At 48.5% G+C, this 19,540-nt stretch overlaps 1 protein-coding gene across 1 annotated transcript in view; it reads left to right on the plus strand.

Annotated features, from left to right (window-relative positions):
* Window positions 1–16,073, plus strand: part of slc44a4 (solute carrier family 44 member 4) — a 90,337-nt gene extending 74,264 nt beyond the window's left edge. Inside the window, exons 15-22 of the mRNA XM_078217303.1 lie at window positions 2,449–2,705; window positions 4,112–4,206; window positions 5,552–5,655; window positions 5,756–5,829; window positions 8,330–8,400; window positions 11,805–11,899; window positions 13,181–13,265; window positions 15,070–16,073. Of these exons, the coding sequence (XP_078073429.1) occupies window positions 2,449–2,705; window positions 4,112–4,206; window positions 5,552–5,655; window positions 5,756–5,829; window positions 8,330–8,400; window positions 11,805–11,899; window positions 13,181–13,265; window positions 15,070–15,185 (897 nt within the window). The 3' untranslated portion in view covers window positions 15,186–16,073. The remainder of the gene's footprint in view (window positions 1–2,448; window positions 2,706–4,111; window positions 4,207–5,551; window positions 5,656–5,755; window positions 5,830–8,329; window positions 8,401–11,804; window positions 11,900–13,180; window positions 13,266–15,069) is intronic.
* Window positions 16,074–19,540: the final 3,467 nt, after the last annotated feature.

Consider the following 19,540-nt stretch of genomic DNA (forward strand, 5'->3'; position numbering starts at 1 on the left):
AAACACATGGCTGATATTGGAATAGTGTAGGTTAGATGGGCTTTAGATTGGTTTCACTGGTCGGCGTAACATCGAGGGCCGAAGGGCCTGTACTGCGCTGTTATGTTCTATGTTCCTTCTAAAGTCCATCGAGGAAAAACACCCAGAGTCCTCAGATGCTCCTCATACGTCAAGTGTTTCATTCCCAGGATCATTCTCATCAACCTCCTCTGGACCCTCTCCAAGGCCAGCACATCCTTCCTTAGGGCCCAAAATTGCTCGCAATATTCCAAATGTGGCCTGAGCAGAGCCTTATAAAGCCTCGGCAGTACATCCCTGCTTTTGTATCCTAGTCCTCTCCAGGGTGGGTGACTGGTGGGGACCCTTAATTAATTCTGGCATGACAAACTTCCTGGATGGCCCACTCACTAATGGCGGAACAATTAAAGTTGGGAATGCTAGTGAGCCAGAATTGGAGGAATAAAGTCACCAGAGGATGGTGGGGCTGGAAGAGATAGAAAAAGGGGTCATTTGGGGAACACAATTCTACCATCCTCTGCGAGTAGAACTATTTCTTAATTTCATTCTTTGATGTTGGATTTTTAGTCTCTGATCTTAGTCCCAGACTCCAGCACGACACATCTCTCTCTCTCTCGATCAACCCCATCAATTCTCATTATTATCTTGAAAACTTTGATCAAATCTTGCCTGATCCTTCACAATTGCAGGGAATACAAACCTGATTTGCCATTTTACCACCTCTTATTAAATGCTTTCTGTCCAGGCTTCATTCTGGCCAATCAATGCTGCAACTCATGGACATAGACCGCACCCCAGCCAGCAAGTTTCTTGCACCAGCACTTATTTTTAAGTTTATTTATTTATTGTCATAAGTAAGCTTACAACACTGCAATGAAGTTACTGTGAAAATCCCCGAGTTACCGCACTCGGGTGCCTGTTCGGGTACACGGAGGGAGAATTTAGCATGGCCAATGCACCTAACCAGCGCATCTTTTGGATTGAGGGGAAACCGGAGCATCTGGATGAAACCCACGCAGACACAGAGAACAAGCAGACTCTGCACAAACAGTGACCCAAACCAGGAATCGAACCCAGGTCCCTGGCGTTGTTAGGCAGCAGTGCTGACCACTGTGCCACCGTACTGCCCTGTGTTTGATGTCTTGGGAATTCATTCTGATGGTGGTAACCGTCTAATCACCTGGGGCATTTCCTGTAAAGACCTCCTGCAAAGGGACACCAATTCACACTTTTTTCAATCCACCCAAACCTGCATCTCCATTCAAACAACCCTTCACTCTGTTTCTGCAACATAACTCACCTTTCCAGAATGCGGGAATGTCCGCTCTTGTCACTTATCCCAATGCAATTGTTAATACTTTTTCAGGATGAGAAAAATGGCTTCGACCAACAGATTCTGAGCTCCGATTTGAATCTTTAAGATATAAAAATGAAATGAAACCCTAGGTCTCTCTGTTCCTGCACCCATTTTAACATTGTTTATAATGTCACCCAAATTGCATCAACTCGTATTTCTCAGTATTCGAGTTACTAGTGTACTAATGCAACAGCAAAATACTACAGAAGCTGGAAGTCTGAAATAGGAAGCCTCTGATGAAAGACGGTTGATCTGTGCATTGACCCCATTTCTCCCCACAGACATTGCCAGCCCTGTTGAGTATTTCCAATATCTTTTGCCCTGATTGAGGTTTACCGCCATGTGTCTGTCCATTTCACCAGACTGCCTTTAACCCCTCAAATTGCGTCTGTTCCCTTTTACGTTCAGTACATTTTCAGTTTTCTTGTCATCTGCAAACAATGACGCCCTGCTCTGCACATCTCAAACCCAGGATTAGATGAGGAGAAGTGGTCCTTATATGAAGCACTTTGGGGTGGCATGGTGCCACAGTGGTTATCACTGCTACCTCACAGTGCCAAGGAACTGGGTTCGATTCCCAGCTTGGGTCACTGTCTGTGTGGAGTTTGCACATTCTCCCCGTGTCTGCGTGGGTTTCCCCCCGCCCTGCTCTGCACATCTCAAACCCAGGATTAGATTAGGAGAAGTGGTCCTTATATGAAGCACTTTGGGGTGGCATGGTGCCACAGTGGTTATCACTGCTACCTCACAGTGCCAAGGAACTGGGTTCGATTCCCAGCTTGGGTCACTGTCTGTGTGGAGTTTGCACATTCTCCCCGTGTCTGCGTGGGTTTCCCCCGGGTGCTCCGGTTTCTTCCCACAGTCTGAAAGACGCGCTGGTTAGGTACATTGGCTGTGTTAAATTCTCCCTCAGTGTACCCAAACAGGCGCCGGCGTGTGGTGACTCGGGGATTTTCACAGTAACTTCATTGCAGTGTTAATGTAAGCCGACTTGTGACTAATAATAAGCTTTAAATTTACTTTGGATTAGTGATATGATCTTGATGGAAGAATCTTTTTCTTCTCTTCCGCAGGCATTCAATGGCTCAGAGTACAACTGCGAAGGGGTGAAATGTGCCTTCTACAAATACAATGATGAGGGCCTCTTACAGCGGAACCTCTTCAATCTACAAATCTACAACATCATTGGCTTCCTTTGGTGCATGAACTTTGTCATCGCCCTGGGTCAGTGCACTCTGGCAGGGGCCTTTGCCTCCTATTACTGGGCCTTCAAGAAACCACAGGATATTCCCCATTTCCCAGTGTTCAGTGCCTTCGTACGCAGCCTCAGGTGAGCACCCCCCTCCCCCCAGTGAGATGGAGCTTCTTTCAAATCTGAAAGAATTTGGGTACGGACTGTCTTTAATAGCTCCTTACCCAGAAGGTTTTGTAGATGGGTTACAATATGGGAAAGGTGAGATTGACCACTCTGGCAGGAAGAATAGAAAAGCAGAATATTATTTAAATCATAGAATCCCTACAGTGAAGAAGGAGGTCATTTGGCCCATCGAGCCTGCACCGACAACAATTCCACCCAGGCCCTATCCCTGTAACCCTTTGTATTTACCCTACTAATCCCGCCGGACACTAAGGGGCAATTTAGCACGGCCAATCAATACTAACCTGCACATCTTTGGACTGTGGGAGGGAATCAGTGCACCCGGAAGAAACCCATGCAGACATGAGGAGAATGTGCAAGCTCTGCACAGACAGAAATGGAGAGGAAGGGCAGAAGAATCCTGATGACTTTGTACATGAATCACAAAAACTCAGGCTGCAGAAGAAGCAAGTAATTAGGAAAATGAATGGAATGTTGGCCTTTATCGGACAGGGGGGGATAGAGTGTAGAAGCAGAGGTCTTGTTACAACTGTACAGGGCATTGCTGTGACTACACCTTGAGCGCTGTGTACAGTTCTGGTCACCTTTATTAACATTGTATTGGTAGCAGTTCAGAGAAGGTTCACTAGGCTGATTCCTGGGGTGAGGGGGTTTGCCTCATGAGGCAAGGTTGAGCCTGTACTCATTGGCATTTAGAGTGAGAGGTGATCTATCAAAATGGGTCCGATTCTGAGGCTGGATGCTGATGTTTCCTCATGGGGGAATCTAGAAGTCAGGGATACAGTTTAAGAATAAGAGTTCTCCCATTGAAGGGGGAATTTCTTCTGAGGGGCTTTGGAATCCTCTTTCTCGGAAAACAGTGAAGATTGGGTCATTGAATATTTTCAAGGCTGACAGGCCAAGGGTTCTGGAATAATAGAAAGGAAAGTGGAGTTGAGATTGTAATCAGGTCAGCCATTGCCTTATTGCAAGTTGGGCCAGTCTGGAGGGGCCGAATGGCACCATCTGATCACCCCTCGGGTTTTCGAGAGAATTGAGGCCTAGCGATTTGAAGCTGAAGGTCTAACCTTACCCGACATCCATACTCAGTACACAGAGAGCACCAATGCTCCATATCTTATTCATCTCACTTTATATCCCAGCCAGAAACTGAGTTCAGTAGATTCCAGGAGTGGACCTGGGCTCTCTGGGTCTCCAAGGCTTGGTGTGACATAAGGGTTTGATGTGTCTCACTGGACGATCGAGCGAGCCAGGCAGGAGGGTTGCGGTTGAAAACATCGTTACGGGGAGGTGGTACCTGCACACTTGCTGCGAGTCCGCGTGTCGGTGGGTTTGTTGACCTACTTGTTTGCCCCTAGGTATCACACTGGCTCACTGGCATTTGGAGCGCTGATCCTAACCCTCGTTCAGCTTATAAGAATTATCCTGGAATACCTGGACCACAAACTGAAACGTAAGAGCCTCAAATTGAAAACCTTTCTTTTTCTTCCTGTCTGACCTGATGTGGGGAAGAGAGAGTGTTTAAAATTCTGCACCAAAAGAGAGAGAGAGAGAGAGAGAGTGTACATGTGTGTGTGTAGTGGGGGGACTGGTCTGGTTAGAGATTTACAAAAATTATTTTTGCCTCACTGAACCTGTTAATCATGAGACACCATTTGTTGTAGATGTAATTATGATTAATTGCGGTCACTCAATTAAAACTTTAAATTATTCCTTCCTGAAAGTTGCAAGTCTAATGTATAGAGTAGAGGGAACAGGCCCTTCATCCACCTTCTTGCTTGTTCCAAAAACAACTTCAAATTCAAATTGAATCCAATTCATGGTCCCTACAAAAGGGACATATTGGCCGGAACTTTATCGCCCCGCCTGCAACAGGAATCGGAGCGGGTGAGGAGCGGACAATGGGAAGGTCCATTGACTTCGGGCCGGATTTTACAGTTTCAGGATGAGTTGAGGCCATAAATTCCCACCCATTAGATCCAAGCTGACAGGAACAGGCATGACACCTGATCTTGGACTTGATCCTACACGTGATCTTGGCCAAAAGGCCGAGAAGCGAGAGATTACTTTTTTTCCCAAATATATACTTTATTCTTCAGAAATCTGCAAGAACGTTACGGACGTTCCAAAATGGCCATCACAGGAAAAGCAATAATATTCAGGTTCTTTCCATACAAGTAACACTCTGAGATAGGAGGCGATGGCCTAGTGGTATTATCGCTAGACTATTAATTCAGAATCTCATCTAATGTTCTGGGGACCCAGGTTCGAATCCCACCTCGGCAGATGGTGGAATTTAAATTCAATAAAAAATGATCTGGAATTAAGAATCTACTGATGACCATGAAACCATTGTCAATTGTTAGAAAAACCCATCTGGTTCACGAATGTCCTTAAGGGAAGGAAATCTGCCATCCTTACCTGGTCTGGCCTACATGTGACTCCAGAGCTGCAGCAGTGTCGTTGACTCCCAACTGCCCCCTGAAATGGCTGAGCAAGCCATTTGGGGAAGGGCAACTCGGGATGGGCAATAAATGCTGGCCCAGCCAGCGACGCCCATGTCCCATGAATGAATTGAAAAAAGGAAATATTTCAGACATTTCACAATGGTCCTCACAAAGTGAGAGATCACTTTCGAGCCTGTGGCACAAGCCCCTCAGCCGAACGTGGCAGGGTCTGCTGTGTAATTACTGGGATCGGTAGCTTAGAGAGTCACTTTACAATCTGGTTTGTGACTGGTTAGAGTGGATCTCATCGCCTTCACTGTCTTTCTGTTTCTCTTTCCCTGACTCTCGTAGATTATCATAATCCTCTCACCAAATTCCTCATGTGTTGTCTCAAATGCTGCTTCTGGTGCCTGGAGAAATTCATCAAGTTTCTAAACCGCAATGCCTACATTATGGTGAGTGAGGAGCTGAGTGACTGCTGCCAGCAAAAGTGAATAACCTCGCCGACTGAACGCTTGCAGAGTGATTCACACCTCCCTTTCTGTCTAATTATAGATTTCTGTTTACGGTAAAAACTTCTGTACCTCGGCCAAGAACGCCTTCAAGCTCTTGATGAGGAATGTGGTTAGGTAAGTGAAGAGTGATAACATTTGACGCACTGTCATAAAGTTACCTCCTGAACTCCACTGCAGCCAGAGGTGGGGTACTGGGCTGGACTGTCATCCTGCCTCCTCATGATCCCCTACAATGTTGGGGGTGAAAGGGACTGGTATCTTCCTGCTCCCAGTCTTTTTTTTTCCCCCCTGCCCCCACCCTTCCATCCACTCCCCCATCTTTTCCTAGGCTTATAATCACAGAATTCTACAGCACAGAAGAAGCCCTTCAGCCCATCAGGTTGACACTGACACATTAAAAATACCGGAACTCCCACCTAATCCCATCTGCCAGCGCTTGACCCATAGCCCTGAATGTTATGATGTGCCAAGTGCTCATCCAGATACTTTTTAAAGGATATGAGACAACTGCCTCCATCACCCTCCCAGGCAGCGCATTCCAGACCATCACCACCCTCTGGGTAAAAAGGTTTTTCCTCGCATGCCCTCACCTTGAACCTATGTCCCCTAGTGACTGACCTTTCAACTAAGGAACAGTGCTCCTTATCCACTCTGTCCATGTCCCTCATAATCTTGTGCACCTCGATGAGATCACCCCTCTGTCTTTGCTCCAACGAAAAACAACCCAAGCCTATCCAACCTCTCTTCATAACTTAAATGTTCCATCTCGGGCAGCATCCCCTGGTGAATCTCCTCTGCACCGCCTCCAGCACAATCACATCCTTCCTATAATGTAGTGATCAGAACTGCACACAGTACTCTAGCTGTGGCCTCACCAAAGTTCTATACAGCTCTAACATGACTTCCCTGTTTTTGTAATCTATGCCTCGATTGATAAAGGCAAGTGCCCCGTATGCCTTTTTCACCATGCTACTAACATGCCCTTCCACATTCAGAGATTTGTGGACACACAACTTCCTAATGTCCTTGTCAAATTACTCCTTCCATAGTGTATCACCTCACACTTTGCAGGGTTAAATTCCATCTGGCACTTACCTGCCCATTTGACCATTCCATCTATATTTTCTTGCAGCCCAAGACACTCCACCTCACTGTTGACCACACAGCCAATCTTTGTGTCATCTGCAAATTTACTAATCCTACCCCCCACATAATCATTAATGTCATTGATATAAATGACAAATAATCGGGGACTCAACACAGATCCCTGTGGTACACCACTGAACACTGGCTTCCAGTCACTAAAGGAGCCTTCTGTCATCACCCTCTGCCTCTACAACTGAGCCAATTTTGAATCTACTTTTATCAAATTACCCTGTATCCCATGTGCATTTACCTTCTTTACAAGTCTCCCATGTGGGATCTTGTCGAAGGCTTTGCTGAAATCCATATAAACTACATCAGCCGCACTACTCTCGTCTACACACCTGGTCACCTCCTCAAATAATTCAAATTTGTTAGGCATGACCTCCCTCTGATGAAGCCATGCTAACTATCCCTGATCAAGCTTTGCCCCTCCAAGTGGAAATAGATGCTCTCCTTCAGAAGTTTCTCCAGCAGTTTCCCTACCACTGACGTGAGACTCACTGGTCTGTAGTTTTCTTGTTTATCTCTACAACCCTTCTCTTAAATAGTGGAACCACATTAGTTATTCTCCAGTCGTCTGGCACCTCCCCTGTGGCCAGAGAGGACTCTTTTGCTCCTCAATATCCCTCGACCACCTGGTGGTCTATAATAAACACTTAACAATGTGGCTGCCCCTTTTTTATTCCTAAGCTCTCCCCGCAAAGCTTCATTTGATGCCCCTTCCAAGATATCATCTCTCCTTCCTGTAGTAACTGATTCCGTAACTAATAATGCAATGCCTCCTCCTCTTTTACTTCCTCCCCTGTCTCGCCTGAAGATTCTATATCCCGGAATGTTGAGTTGCCAATCATGTCCTCCTTTCAACCATGTCTTTCTGGCCAATATATCACACTTCGACGTGTCAATCATCGCCCTCAACTCCTCTATTTTACCTACAATACACTTGGCGTTAAAGTAGAGGTCATCCAGCCTGGTCTTACTCCCTTGAAACTTAATACAGCTGCACTCCCTCTGACTTCCATCTTCCTCTGGGAACACCATGACTCCCGCTGTTGCCCCATTCCAACGGTTCGATCCCTTTGCCAATGTTCACCGAGAAATGTTTTGTGGACCTGGCCCGCCGTTAATCTGATTGAGAAGGAAGAGGGGAAAGCTGGATTTCTGGGGCTTCTGTTGGTTAAATGAAGATGTTTGGATTGAATAGATGAAGTTACCGGAGGGGGTTGAGGGTGGGGAGGTCCTGGAATACCAACACCATGACATGGCTTGACTGCACCCTGGAAGGCGGTGTGGGGTGGGGGGGGTGGTTACCTAGACACTAGGAGGTGGGGGTGGGTGCCTGCACCCTGGCCTAGGGGAAGAGGGTGCACTCATGTCTTGTTATGGGGTATTTGGAGTGATGACACCCTGATGTGTGGTGCGAATGGACTACCAGCAGCAGGATAAACTCTGTGTTTGACTCCTTCAGGGTGGTGGTCCTGGATAAAGTTACGGACCTGCTGCTGTTTTTTGGGAAGCTCCTGGTTGTTGGTGGAGTGGGTAAGTCGACTGACGAGAGAGCCCAACATCAAAATACTGCTCTTGAGACCTAATATGCCTGTCGTCGTATTCGAGACCTGTTTGAAGTTAGTGTTGTTAATAAGCTATAGGAGCAGAATTAGACCATTCGGCCCATCAATTCTGCTCCGCTATTCGATCATGGCTGATATGCTTCTCTTTCCAGTTTTCCTGCCTTCTCACCATAACCCTTCAACCCATTACCAATTAATAATCTGTCTAACTCCTCAAATTTACTCACTGTCCCAGCATCCACCGCTCTTTGGGGTAACGAATTCCACAGATTCACAACCCTTTGGGAGAAGTAGTTTCTCCTCAACTCTGTTTTAAATTTGCTGCCCCTTATCCTAAGACTGTGACCTCTCATCCCAGAACTCCCCATGGCATTGAAGGCTGCAAGACAAGAGGAAGTGTCTTGTAGGATGCGGAGTGGAGTTGATAGGGAGCAGATAAATTGTTCCTGCCGGTTAAGTGAGTTTAGGGGTAAAGGGAATATACCCAGAGCCTTTGGGAGAGAAATTCGGAAAGACTTCTTCACCCGCAGGGTGGTAGAAATGCGGAACTCTTTCATACATCAGTAGCAATAAAGGCCAGCTCAACCAATCACTTTAAATTGGAGTTTGATTGTTTTTTTTAATGCTCGACAAGTGTGTTGAGAAATATGGAGCAATGTTGTGTACAATGATGCATGGTGAACGGCAGGACCTGGAGAGCATCGAGGATCAGAGAGACCTTGGTGTATATGTACACCAGTCCCTTCAGGTAGCAGGGCAGGTGAATAAAGTGGTTAAGGTTGCATTTGATATTCTTGTCTTTATTAGCTGTGGCATAGAGTTTAAGAGCGGGAACTATCTAAAATGTTGGTTCGGCCGACAGCTGGAATATTGTGCGCAGTTCTACAATCCTCATTAAGGAAGGGATTTGATAGCACTGGAAAGAGCGCAGAGAAGATTTACCAGGAGGTTGCCTGGGCTGGAGAGTTTTAGTTATGAAGAGAGATTGGGTAGACTGGGGTTGTTTTCCTTGGGGCAGAGGTGCCTGAGGGGGGCATGATCAAGATGTACAGAATTATGAGGCGCATGGATAGAGTAGACAGGAAGAAACTTGCCCCCTCGGTGGATGGATCAATGGCCAGGGTGCATAGATTTATGGTCAAGGGCGGGAGGTTTAGAGGGGTAGTGAGGAGAAACATTTTCACCCAGAGAATGCTGGGAGTCTGGAACTCACTGCCTGAAAGGGTGGCGGAGGCAGAGACCCTCACAACATTTAAGAAGCATTTATATGTGCACTTTTGATGCCAAGGCATACAAGGCTAGGGACCAATGATGGAAAATGGGATTAGAATAGTTGGGTAGTTTGGTTTTGACTGGTGCAGTCAGGATGGGCCAGAGGGCCTTTTCTGTGCTATAAACATCTATGACTGATACAGTGGGGACATGAGGAGGCTACAAAGACAGAACAGCTGACATAGCAAGTCGGGCAGGCTTGCAAAAATCCTTTGATCATTGTCAGGGATAACATTGGGGAAGAATGAAACTCTGGACAATGGAACTGGATTAACACTTTTAGCACCCTCTGTCCGAGCCTGGGAAAGGTTCACGGGCACCCTGATCTGCCTAAACATCAGGCTCCCTCTCTACCAATGTCTCCAGAGTCCAAAGGAAAACTAAACCCTTGGTTTGGCACCAATTTGGTTGTAGGAGTTGCCAGAAAGATGACAGAGTTAAACATCAGTCCACCTTTGGGCTCCGCTGCACACTTTTATTGTCGGAGTTTAATGATCTTTAGCTCTCCCAAGGTGAGACAATGGAGATGTGGCCCAATGGCCACTGAGCACTTGATTTTAAAGTGATGAGTCGTAAATCTCCATTCAATTAACAATCAGACACGAGCAAATCAGGAAGGCGCGACAACAACTTTATCTGTACAGCCTTTAACATTGGGCGGCACGGTGGCACAGTGGTTGGCACTGCTGTCTCACTGCCAGGGACCCGGGTTCAATTCTCAACTTGGGCCACAATCTGGGTCTATGCGGTGTCTGCACCTTCTCCCCATGTCTTCATGGGTTTCCTCCAGGTGCTCCGGTTTCCTCCCACGGTCCAAAAGACATGCCAGTCAGGTGCATTGGCCGTGCTAAATTCTCCCTCAGTGTACCTGAACAGGTGCCGGAGTCTGGCGACCAGGGGATTTTCACAGTAACTTCATTGCAGTGTTAATGTAAGCCTACGTGTGACACTAATAAATAAACTTCAATCAAGGTGTTTGCCAGGAATGTTCTAGAAAGAAATTACACAGTGAGCCAAATACAGGTTGGATAGGTTTGAAAGAATGTCTTAAAGCAGGGATGAGATGCAGAGATGTGTAGGGAGGGAATTGTAGAGCTTGGAGCCGAGGCAACTGAAGGCACAGTGGCCAGTGCTGCAGTAATTATAACTGGGAGTACCAGAATTAGAGAAATGCAAATGATCTGGGAGTGTTGCGTGGGTTGTAGCAGATTGCAGAGATAGATGGGTGAGGTCATGGAGGGATTTGAAAACAAGGAAGCAAATTTTTAAATTGAAGATTTTCCTTGACTGGGAGCCGGTGCAGATCAATGGAAGGTGACGGAGGCAACAGGACTTGCTGCAAGTTAAGAGGCAGGTGGCAGGGATTTGAGAGATCTGGAGCTTACAGAGCGGCTGAATGGTTGTCTCCTGCTCCCATGTTCCCTTGTGTTAAAGAGGGAATAGGCCGGATTTGTCAGAGATTGGGAGGGATTTGTTGATGGTTATGGGGCAATGAGAGGTGGAAATTCTAATGGAAGGTGTGCCAACACTTGTGGGAAATCTCTAGCGGGGAAGGAATGTTGAAGGATTAGGTGGAACTCTCTCAGATTGGGAATGATTGTCCCTGGATAATTCTAATGATTGTTTCTGACTAATCCTTCCTTTGTACACAGGATAATCTCTTAAAACTTTGCACAACACAGTATTGCCTGCTCTCAGTGCCCCCCCCGCGGTATTGCCCGCTCTGCAGTGCCCCCCCCGCGGTATTGCCCGCTCTCAGTGCCCCCCCGCGGTATTGCCCGCTCTGCAGTGCCCCCCCCCGCGGTATTGCCCGCTCTGCAGTGCCCCCCCCGCGGTATTGCCCGCTCTGCAGTGCCCCCCCCCGCGGTATTGCCCGCTCTGCAGTGCCCCCCCCCGCGGTATTGCCCGCTCTGCAGTGCCCCCCCCCGCGGTATTGCCCGCTCTGCAGTGCCCCCCCGCGGTATTGCCCGCTCTGCAGTGCCCCCCCCCGCGGTATTGCCCGCTCTGCAGTGCCCCCCCCACCCCCCCCCGCGATATTGTCCGCACAGTGTTGCTTCTTCACTTTGCAGCTCAAATGTTTCCTTTTTTTTACCTTTCCAGGTGTTCTGTCATTTTTCTTCTTCACTGGACGGATAAAAATTCCTGACCCGACGTTCCAGGCTCCAGTCCTGAATTACTACTGGCTCCCTATATTGGTAAGAGACAATAGTCAAAACCATCTTCTCGAATGGAACCGTGACTGAAAGCTTTTTGAACCGAGACGGGAAGTCCTGGGTGGAGTTGGAGGACAACAAAGCAAAAGGAATTGTGACGGGGGATTGGCATTGGGAAGGGGGCCGATATGGACAAGCTGGCATCAACAACGAACCTGGGAACATTGTGCTTATTCAATTGTGAACACTTTGGAAGTGTGGATCAGATTGATCTAATTGCTCCTTCCGCTGGGTGCTGAATCAGACAAATGGGAAAAGTCCAAATCGTCCCAGTTAACCTCTCACTCCCCAGACATAAAATGGGGCAGCACATTGGCACAGTGGTTACAGCGCCAGGGACCCCACTTTGATTCCAGCCTTGGGTGACTGTGTGGAGTTTGCATGTTCTTGCCCGTGTCTGTGTGGGTTTCCCCCCCCCACCTCACAGTCCAAAGGTGTGCAGGTTAGGAGGATTGGCCATGCTAAATTGCCTCTTAGTGTCCCAAGCTGTGTAGGTCAGATGGATTGGCCATGGTAAATATGTAGGGTTGCAGGGATAGGGCAGGGGAGAGGGTCTCTTCTCTCTCCCCCCCCCCCCCCCCCCCGCCCCTTACTCGAGCCAGGATGAGACTCTGCTGTAGTTAAAAACAAAACTCTGGGAAAAACCCAGCAGGTCTGGCAGCATCTGTGGCGAAAGAGAAACCGAATTAACCTTTTGTGTCTATGACTGAGGGAGAAATGTGATGGATTTTATGGTGTCTGAGAGAGGGTGGAGCAGGTGGAGTAAAATAACAGGTGAAGGATAGGTGGAGCTCCAGAGAGAACGACAAAGATGTCATGGACGCAAGACAAAGGGAGTGTTAAGGACTAAAGAAGGTTCCAATGGTGGCATAAAGGTAAGATAGCAGAACAAGGGTCAGCTCTCCATGACAGCAAAACCCAAGAACAAATGATGGGTGGCCCTGTGGGGAGGAGAGACGGGAGTTGGAACAGAATAAAAATTCAATGAAAAGAGTGTCGCGAAAGAGGAGAAAGTTCTTAAGTTGTTGAACTCCGTGTTTCAGTGCAGAAGGCTGTAAAGTGCTGTGTCGGACAATGAGGTGCTGTTCCTCCGGCTTGCATTGGGGTGTGGTGATGCCTCTTGGGGTTCGATAGTCTGTTCTGTGCTCAAAAACTCGTGGGGGAGCGAGGGAGGGAAATTCTTCCTGTGGGCTGTCAGTCAGCAGCACGGAGATGGGCAGAGAGGTTTAACACAAGTTTCTTTTGTGTCCCCGTCTCTCGCAGACTCTGGTGGTTGGATCCTACATGATCGCACACGGTTTCTTCAGTGTTTACAACATGTGTGTCGACACCCTGTTCCTCTGCTTCCGTAAGTAATCTGGAGTTTCTGCTCCCTTTCTCCTGTCTCTAAAGGTTTGGTGCTGCTCTGGGTGGGATTATATCTCCACACTTCACTCTGTTGCAGCGGCCAGGAGATGGGTTTCAGGCTCCTTGTTTGGGGGCAGTAGGGGAAAGGAGTGGTGGGAATAACTGGGGAGGGGGGAATTGGGATGTCTTGTCGATCAAGGTAGCCTTGGATCCTGGACTGAGTGTGGGTTTCTTCAGCTTTTCAAGGGAGGGAGAGAACATAGAACATTACAGCGCAGAGAGAGAGAGAGATCAGGAAGGACAGAAACTATCTGAAACTGAGCGAAAAGCTGCAGTGTTGACATTCTGGGCACTATCCCATCACTGTTTGTGGGAGCTTGCTGTGCACAAATTGGCTACCGTGTTTGCTACATTCCAACTCCGAATCGGAGATCATTGCAGCGCAGAAGGAGGCCATTCGGCCCATCGTGTCTGCACCATCTCGCTGAATGAGCTACTCGCCATTTTCCTGCCTTCTCTTCATAACCCAGGTGTGATCTTCCATAAGACCTAAGATAGGAGCAGAATTAGGCCACTCGGCCCATCGAGTCTGCTCCGCCATTCAATCATGGCTGATATTTTTCTCATCCCCCATTTTCCTGCCTTTTCTCCATAACCCCGATCCCCTTATTAATCAAGAACCTATTTATCTCTGTCTTAAGGACACTCGATGACCTCCACAGACTTCTGCGGCAAAGAGTTCCTTTTTCAGATAACAGTCTAATTCCCTTTTTGAATTGACCCTGTGTCCATCACACTTTCTCAGGCAGCACAGACCAGATCTTCGTCACTGGCGGTGTGAAGAAGTTTATTTTCTCTCTCTCCTCAGCTGCTTTTGCCAATAATTTCAAATCTGTGCCCTCTCGCTCATGAACCTTTCATGACTGGGAATTAATTCCCCCGCTCTGTTCTATCCAGACCCCTCGTGATTTTGAACATCTCTATCCAATCTCCTCTCAACTTTCCCCCCTCCAGGGAAAGCAGCCCCAGCCTCTGCAATCTATCCCACATAGTGGTGGCACAGTGGTTGGCACTGCTGCCTCTCAGCGCCAGGGACCCTGGTTCAATTCCAGCCTTGGGTCACTATGGCAACATCTTGTGGGCTCCAGCATAGCCTCTAATTCTATCTTTTACTCTCATACTAGGCTTTTAAAACAGTACTTTTAAACTCTCTAATGCTGTTCTATTCATTATATTCCACACCCTCTTCTCTCCTCCCCTATGCACTCTATGAACAGTATGCTTTGTGTGTACAGCGTGCAAGAAACAATACTTTTTACTGTATCCCAATACATGTGACAATAAAAAGTCAAATCAAATTTGCATGTTCTCCCTGTGTCTGCATGGATTTCTTCCGGGTGCTCTGGTTTCCTCCCACAGTCTAAAGATGTGCAGGTTAGGTGGATTGGGCATGCTAAATTGTCCCAAGATGTGTAAGTTATATGGATTAGCCAGGGGAAATATGTAGGGTTACAGGGCTAGGATGGGGGAGAGGGCCTGGGTAAGTTACTCCGTCAGAGAGTCGGTGCAGATTCGATGGGCCGAATGGCCTTTTCTTTTCTGCAGAGCTTCTGATTATTTTATGAACTGAAGTTCCTCCATCCCTGGAACCATCCTCGTGAATCTTTTCCGCAATTCCTCCCGACTGCACTCCGGAATGTAATTCCCTGGGACATTATTTGGGATGTGCTGTGGTCAGGCAAGGCGTTATACAAATGTAAATTCATCTTTCAGACCTGTTATTTGTCTCTATCTCTTCCCCACAGTGGAGGACCTGGAGAGGAACGATGGCTCCCTGGACAAGCCCTATTACATGCCAGCCTCCCTGATGAAAATTCTCAACAAGAAAAACAAGGCTGTCAAATCCAAGGAGAAGAAATAATCCCCGCCCGCCGCCCCCTCGCCACACCCCATGTTGTAAGGGTCGTTGCAGGGCAATTGTCAGGAAAGGAAAGCAGACTTTGAGATGATGGATGGGGAGGGGGGTGGGGGGTCCGAAAGACAACAACAAACTACCAGTAGAATCCCTTTTCTACGAAGCCAGCACCCCCTTTCCCACTGGCCGCTGAATAATGGCCAGCTCTCTGGATTGGGGAACAGATTGTCTCTGGAGGACACCGCACTGGATATATCCCCCACTCTCACCATCATAAATGGGATTGTGCCTTCTGTTTCGGGATTTTCCTGATCTGACCATCATTTTTTCCTCGTTCTCTTCTCTATTCCGATAAAAGGGATTCTGCTGGGCCACCGAGGCACCTAATTAATGGGGCCTGGGAACAGGTCAGCGATTCCCTCCAGGGCCCATCAGCTGCTCAGATCAGTAGTTTAGTTTTATTTAATGCTGGTTGGTCCAGTGCTGACTTGCTCCCTGTCCCCAGTCTCGATCGGCAGTGAATTTTAATTATTGCACTATTTACTCCTTGTGCCTACTGAAGAAATGACCGATTTCTGAAAATGACATCTGTTGAAATATTATATTCTCTCTTTTTAAATAATTGTTGAGATGATATTCACATTTTAAAAATATGAAATCTTCTGTTTATTTTTGAGATTCACTTCCTGAACTTTCCTCTGGAGAAATTTAATCTTTTAAAAGCAGTCAGACTCCTCATTCTCGTAGGTTTCTGCAGATTGAGCAAGATCACTGGGTTGGACAATCCTCACAACCTGGGATCCTGAGAGCAGCAGCAGCGTCAAACCTCACTTTCTCCCCTCTCACTATCCTTCTATCCACCTTTTCTTGTCTTCTCACTTCTCCCCCACTCTACTTCGCACTCTCCATTCCCTCCCCTCCCCTCCCCTCCCCTCCCCTCCCCTCCCCTCCCCTCCCCTCCCCTCCCCTCCCTTCCCCTCCCCTCCCCTCCCTCTATCCCTCTCCACTTAGTCCCTCTCCTCCTCCCTGTCTACCTTTTTCCTCCCTCCGTTGCCTCCCCTCCTTCCTCCGTCCCCCTCCCCTCCTCCTCTGTCCCCTTCCCCTCCATCCTCCTCCAGCACGCTCTCCTCCTCCTCCATTCCTTCCTCTCCGTCCTCTTCCATCCCCCTCTTCTGTCCCCCTCGCCCTCTCCTCCTCCGTCCCCTCCTCTCCTCTTCCTCCGTCCTCCTCCTCTGTCCCCTTCCTCTCCATTCCCTCCCCTCCCCTCCCCTCCCTCTATCCCTCCTCACTTAGTCCCTCTCCTCCTCCCTGTCTACCTTTTTCCTCCCTCCGTTGCCTCCCCTCCTTCCTCCGTCCCCCTCCCCTCCTCCTCTGTCCCCTTCCCCTCCATCCTCCTCCAGCACGCTCTCCTCCTCCTCCATTCCTTCCTCTCCGTCCTCTTCCATCCCCCTCTTCTGTCCCCCTCGCCCTCTCCTCCTCCGTCCCCTCCTCTCCTCTTCCTCCGTCCCCCTCCCCCCTCCTCCTCCTCCTCTGTCCCCTTCCTCTCCATCCTCCTCCATCACGCTCTCCTCCTCCTCCTCCTCTGTCCCCTCCCTTCCTCTTCCTCCGTCCCTCTCCCCCTCTCCTCCCTTTATCTACTCTCCTAACCCTCCTTCCGACCCCTCCTTCTCCTTCACCCCCTTCCTCTTCTCCTCCTTTGTCCCTCTCACCCTCTCTCCTCCTCCTAGCTCGAGGTGGGAGATCTGAGAGGTGCTTCAGTGCGGATTTGCCCCTACCACTCGGAGGATGACACTGAATTGAGCTGAGTTGAGAGTGTCAGGGCTAGCAGAGGAATTTGGAGATTGGGAGCGTGTGATGTGGAGCCCTGTATATTCACAACACTCTTCCCTGCCCCTGCACCATGCTGCATTATGTAATGATTGACTCCACTGTGTTGCACTTTTCACATGGGATCAGATTTGTGTGTTGGGGTGGGTGGGATTTGTCCCGTTATCAGTTTAACTGCAGTGGGTTCCAGGTTGGGAGGGACACTGCCCCTGCTCCTCTGGGAAATGGTCCGATTCAGTTTGGCTGATGGTGAGATTATTACATCCCGAATTGTCACTGTCTGATTCCACTTAAAGAAAGCATTCACCCGAGTCAAACCCTCACTGTAGTTAATGCCCGGCTAGCTGGCTTTTATTGAAAAAACAATTTTACAAATTAGCTCGTCGATTGAGACAGTAATCTATTGTATTTTAAGAAAATCGGTCAGGTGTTAACACAAACTAGGGCCTGTGTTCCTCTGCTGTCTCATCCCCCACCAACCGATGGCACAGTGATTAGCACTGCTGCCTCACAACTCCAGGGACACTGGTTCGATTCCCGGCTTGGGTCACTGTTTGTGTGGAGTTTGCACATTCTCCCCGTGTCTGCGTGGGGTTTCCTCCGGGTGCTCCCGTTTCCTCCCACACTCCAAAGATGTGCAGGTTAGGAGCATTGGCCGTGCTAAATTGCCCCTTAGTGTCCCGGATGCATATCATGGGGGGATTAGTGGGGTAAAATATATGGGGTTATAGGAATACTGGGGAGGATGCTCTTGAAGAGTTGGTGCAGACCCAATGGCCGAGTGGTCTCCTTCTGCACTGTAGGGATTCTGTGAACCCAGTTCTATATTTAAAATAATCTTCACTGGAGTTTAAGCCCTTCGTTTTAATTTTCATAGCCTAGGACTGAGGAGGGGTGGGGCAGGGAGGGGGGGGGAGGGGTGGGGCAGGGAGGGGGGGGAGGGGTGGGGCAGGGAGGGGGGAGGGGGTGGGGCAGGGAGGGGGGAGGGGTGGGGCAGGGAGGGGGGGAGGGTGGGGCAGGGAGGGGGGGGAGGGGTGGGGCAGGGAGGGGGGGGAGGGGTGGGGCAGGGGAGGGGGGGAGGGGTGGGGCAGGGAGGGGGGGGAGGGGTGGGGCAGGGAGGGGGGAGGGGTGGGGCGGGGAGGGGGGGGCGCCGGACTGTTTCTCCTTTTTTAAAGAACACAACATCCATTGATATATTTTAAACCCCACACAGTGTCGTAGGTGGTGGTAAGCTCGACTCACTGACAGCATCGGATATCTTCATCTGAGAAAATGTATTTTTTATATATATATCGTCCTAAATTATATCCCTTCCAATGAATTTGCTTTTCCTTATCGCACTTTTTGAGGTGGTTGTTTACGTAGGATATGGGGGGGGCGTCACTTGAAGAGTTGGAGGGGGTGGGTGTTATTTCACTCCCTGCTGTTGAGAGCACTTTGTTATAAAGCACTTTGTTAATAGTTTGTAGCCGTCACTCTCTCCCTGTTCAGACAGGTGTAAACTGTCTTCACTGCTCACTGTCACTGAACCATGTTGAGGTTTCACCATGTCGAGGTCCTACCCTCACCACCAGGAACAAACCCCCACCCCCGAAACTCCGTCCTGAAAAACACCATTCCCGGTTTCTGTAAACTTCTCCAAACCCCTCAAGCTGATGGCACTGGGCTAGTTAATAAAGGTGTTAGCATCAGGGTCGCTATCCTGACTGTTTGCAGTTTTAGTACTGTGTTTAAACCCATTTTTAAAAGAAAACTATTTAGAAGAGTTTCTGTGACTTGGAGCCCTCCACAATCAGTTTGAATTGTCTGTCTGTGTGTGTGTGTGTCCCTCTCTGTGACGTCCCCCCCCGCCCCCCAGTGGAGTCTCTGCTTCTAGTTGCCTGAATCAAACTGCATTGCACTTTGAGACTCTTTAGAGAGTCTAGTGATCCACAAGTAGGAATATGTCCCCTTGTGTGTGGGGTGAGATGGGGGCAAATGAAACGACATATTGGCACTCTGCCTCCCTCCGGTTGTGGCTGAATGATAGCACTGAGCTATGCTGGAAGGGCCTCTGTGGGACAGACCTCTGGACAAGGCAGCAACTTTGTGACCTTTTACCCGAATTGTCCTCGACATGTGCCTCGGAGGTGAGGGGAGACAAGGGTGGTGTTTTCTTTAGTTACCTCACTGAGCAAGCTGAGGTGACTGCCCAATTTGAACTTCAGGGTTCAAGTGCCTGCTCCAGAGCTCTGATCAAAATGTACATTTATTCATTTATTTTTCTGATGTATTTTAAATCGCATTTTATGTAGCCCTCTGCTTGCTCGGCTGAGAAATGTGTGTCTCCAGTTAAAGGATTCGGGTGACATGGAGTCTGATCTGACTTTGTCCAAAGACCGCTCCAGATTGATTCTGTTGCCAAGGGGAACAGGAACAAACTAACAGAGTATAAATGTGAGGCTGGGACAGTGCACTGTGCTAAACCCAAAGACACAGACTGGCAGGTTTGTTACAAGTGAATCACCAGTGGTGATTTTTTTAAAAATAGAGTT

The sequence above is a fragment of the Mustelus asterias genome, chromosome 8 (genome assembly GCF_964213995.1).
Source record: "Mustelus asterias chromosome 8, sMusAst1.hap1.1, whole genome shotgun sequence".
Taxonomy (NCBI): domain Eukaryota; kingdom Metazoa; phylum Chordata; class Chondrichthyes; order Carcharhiniformes; family Triakidae; genus Mustelus; species Mustelus asterias.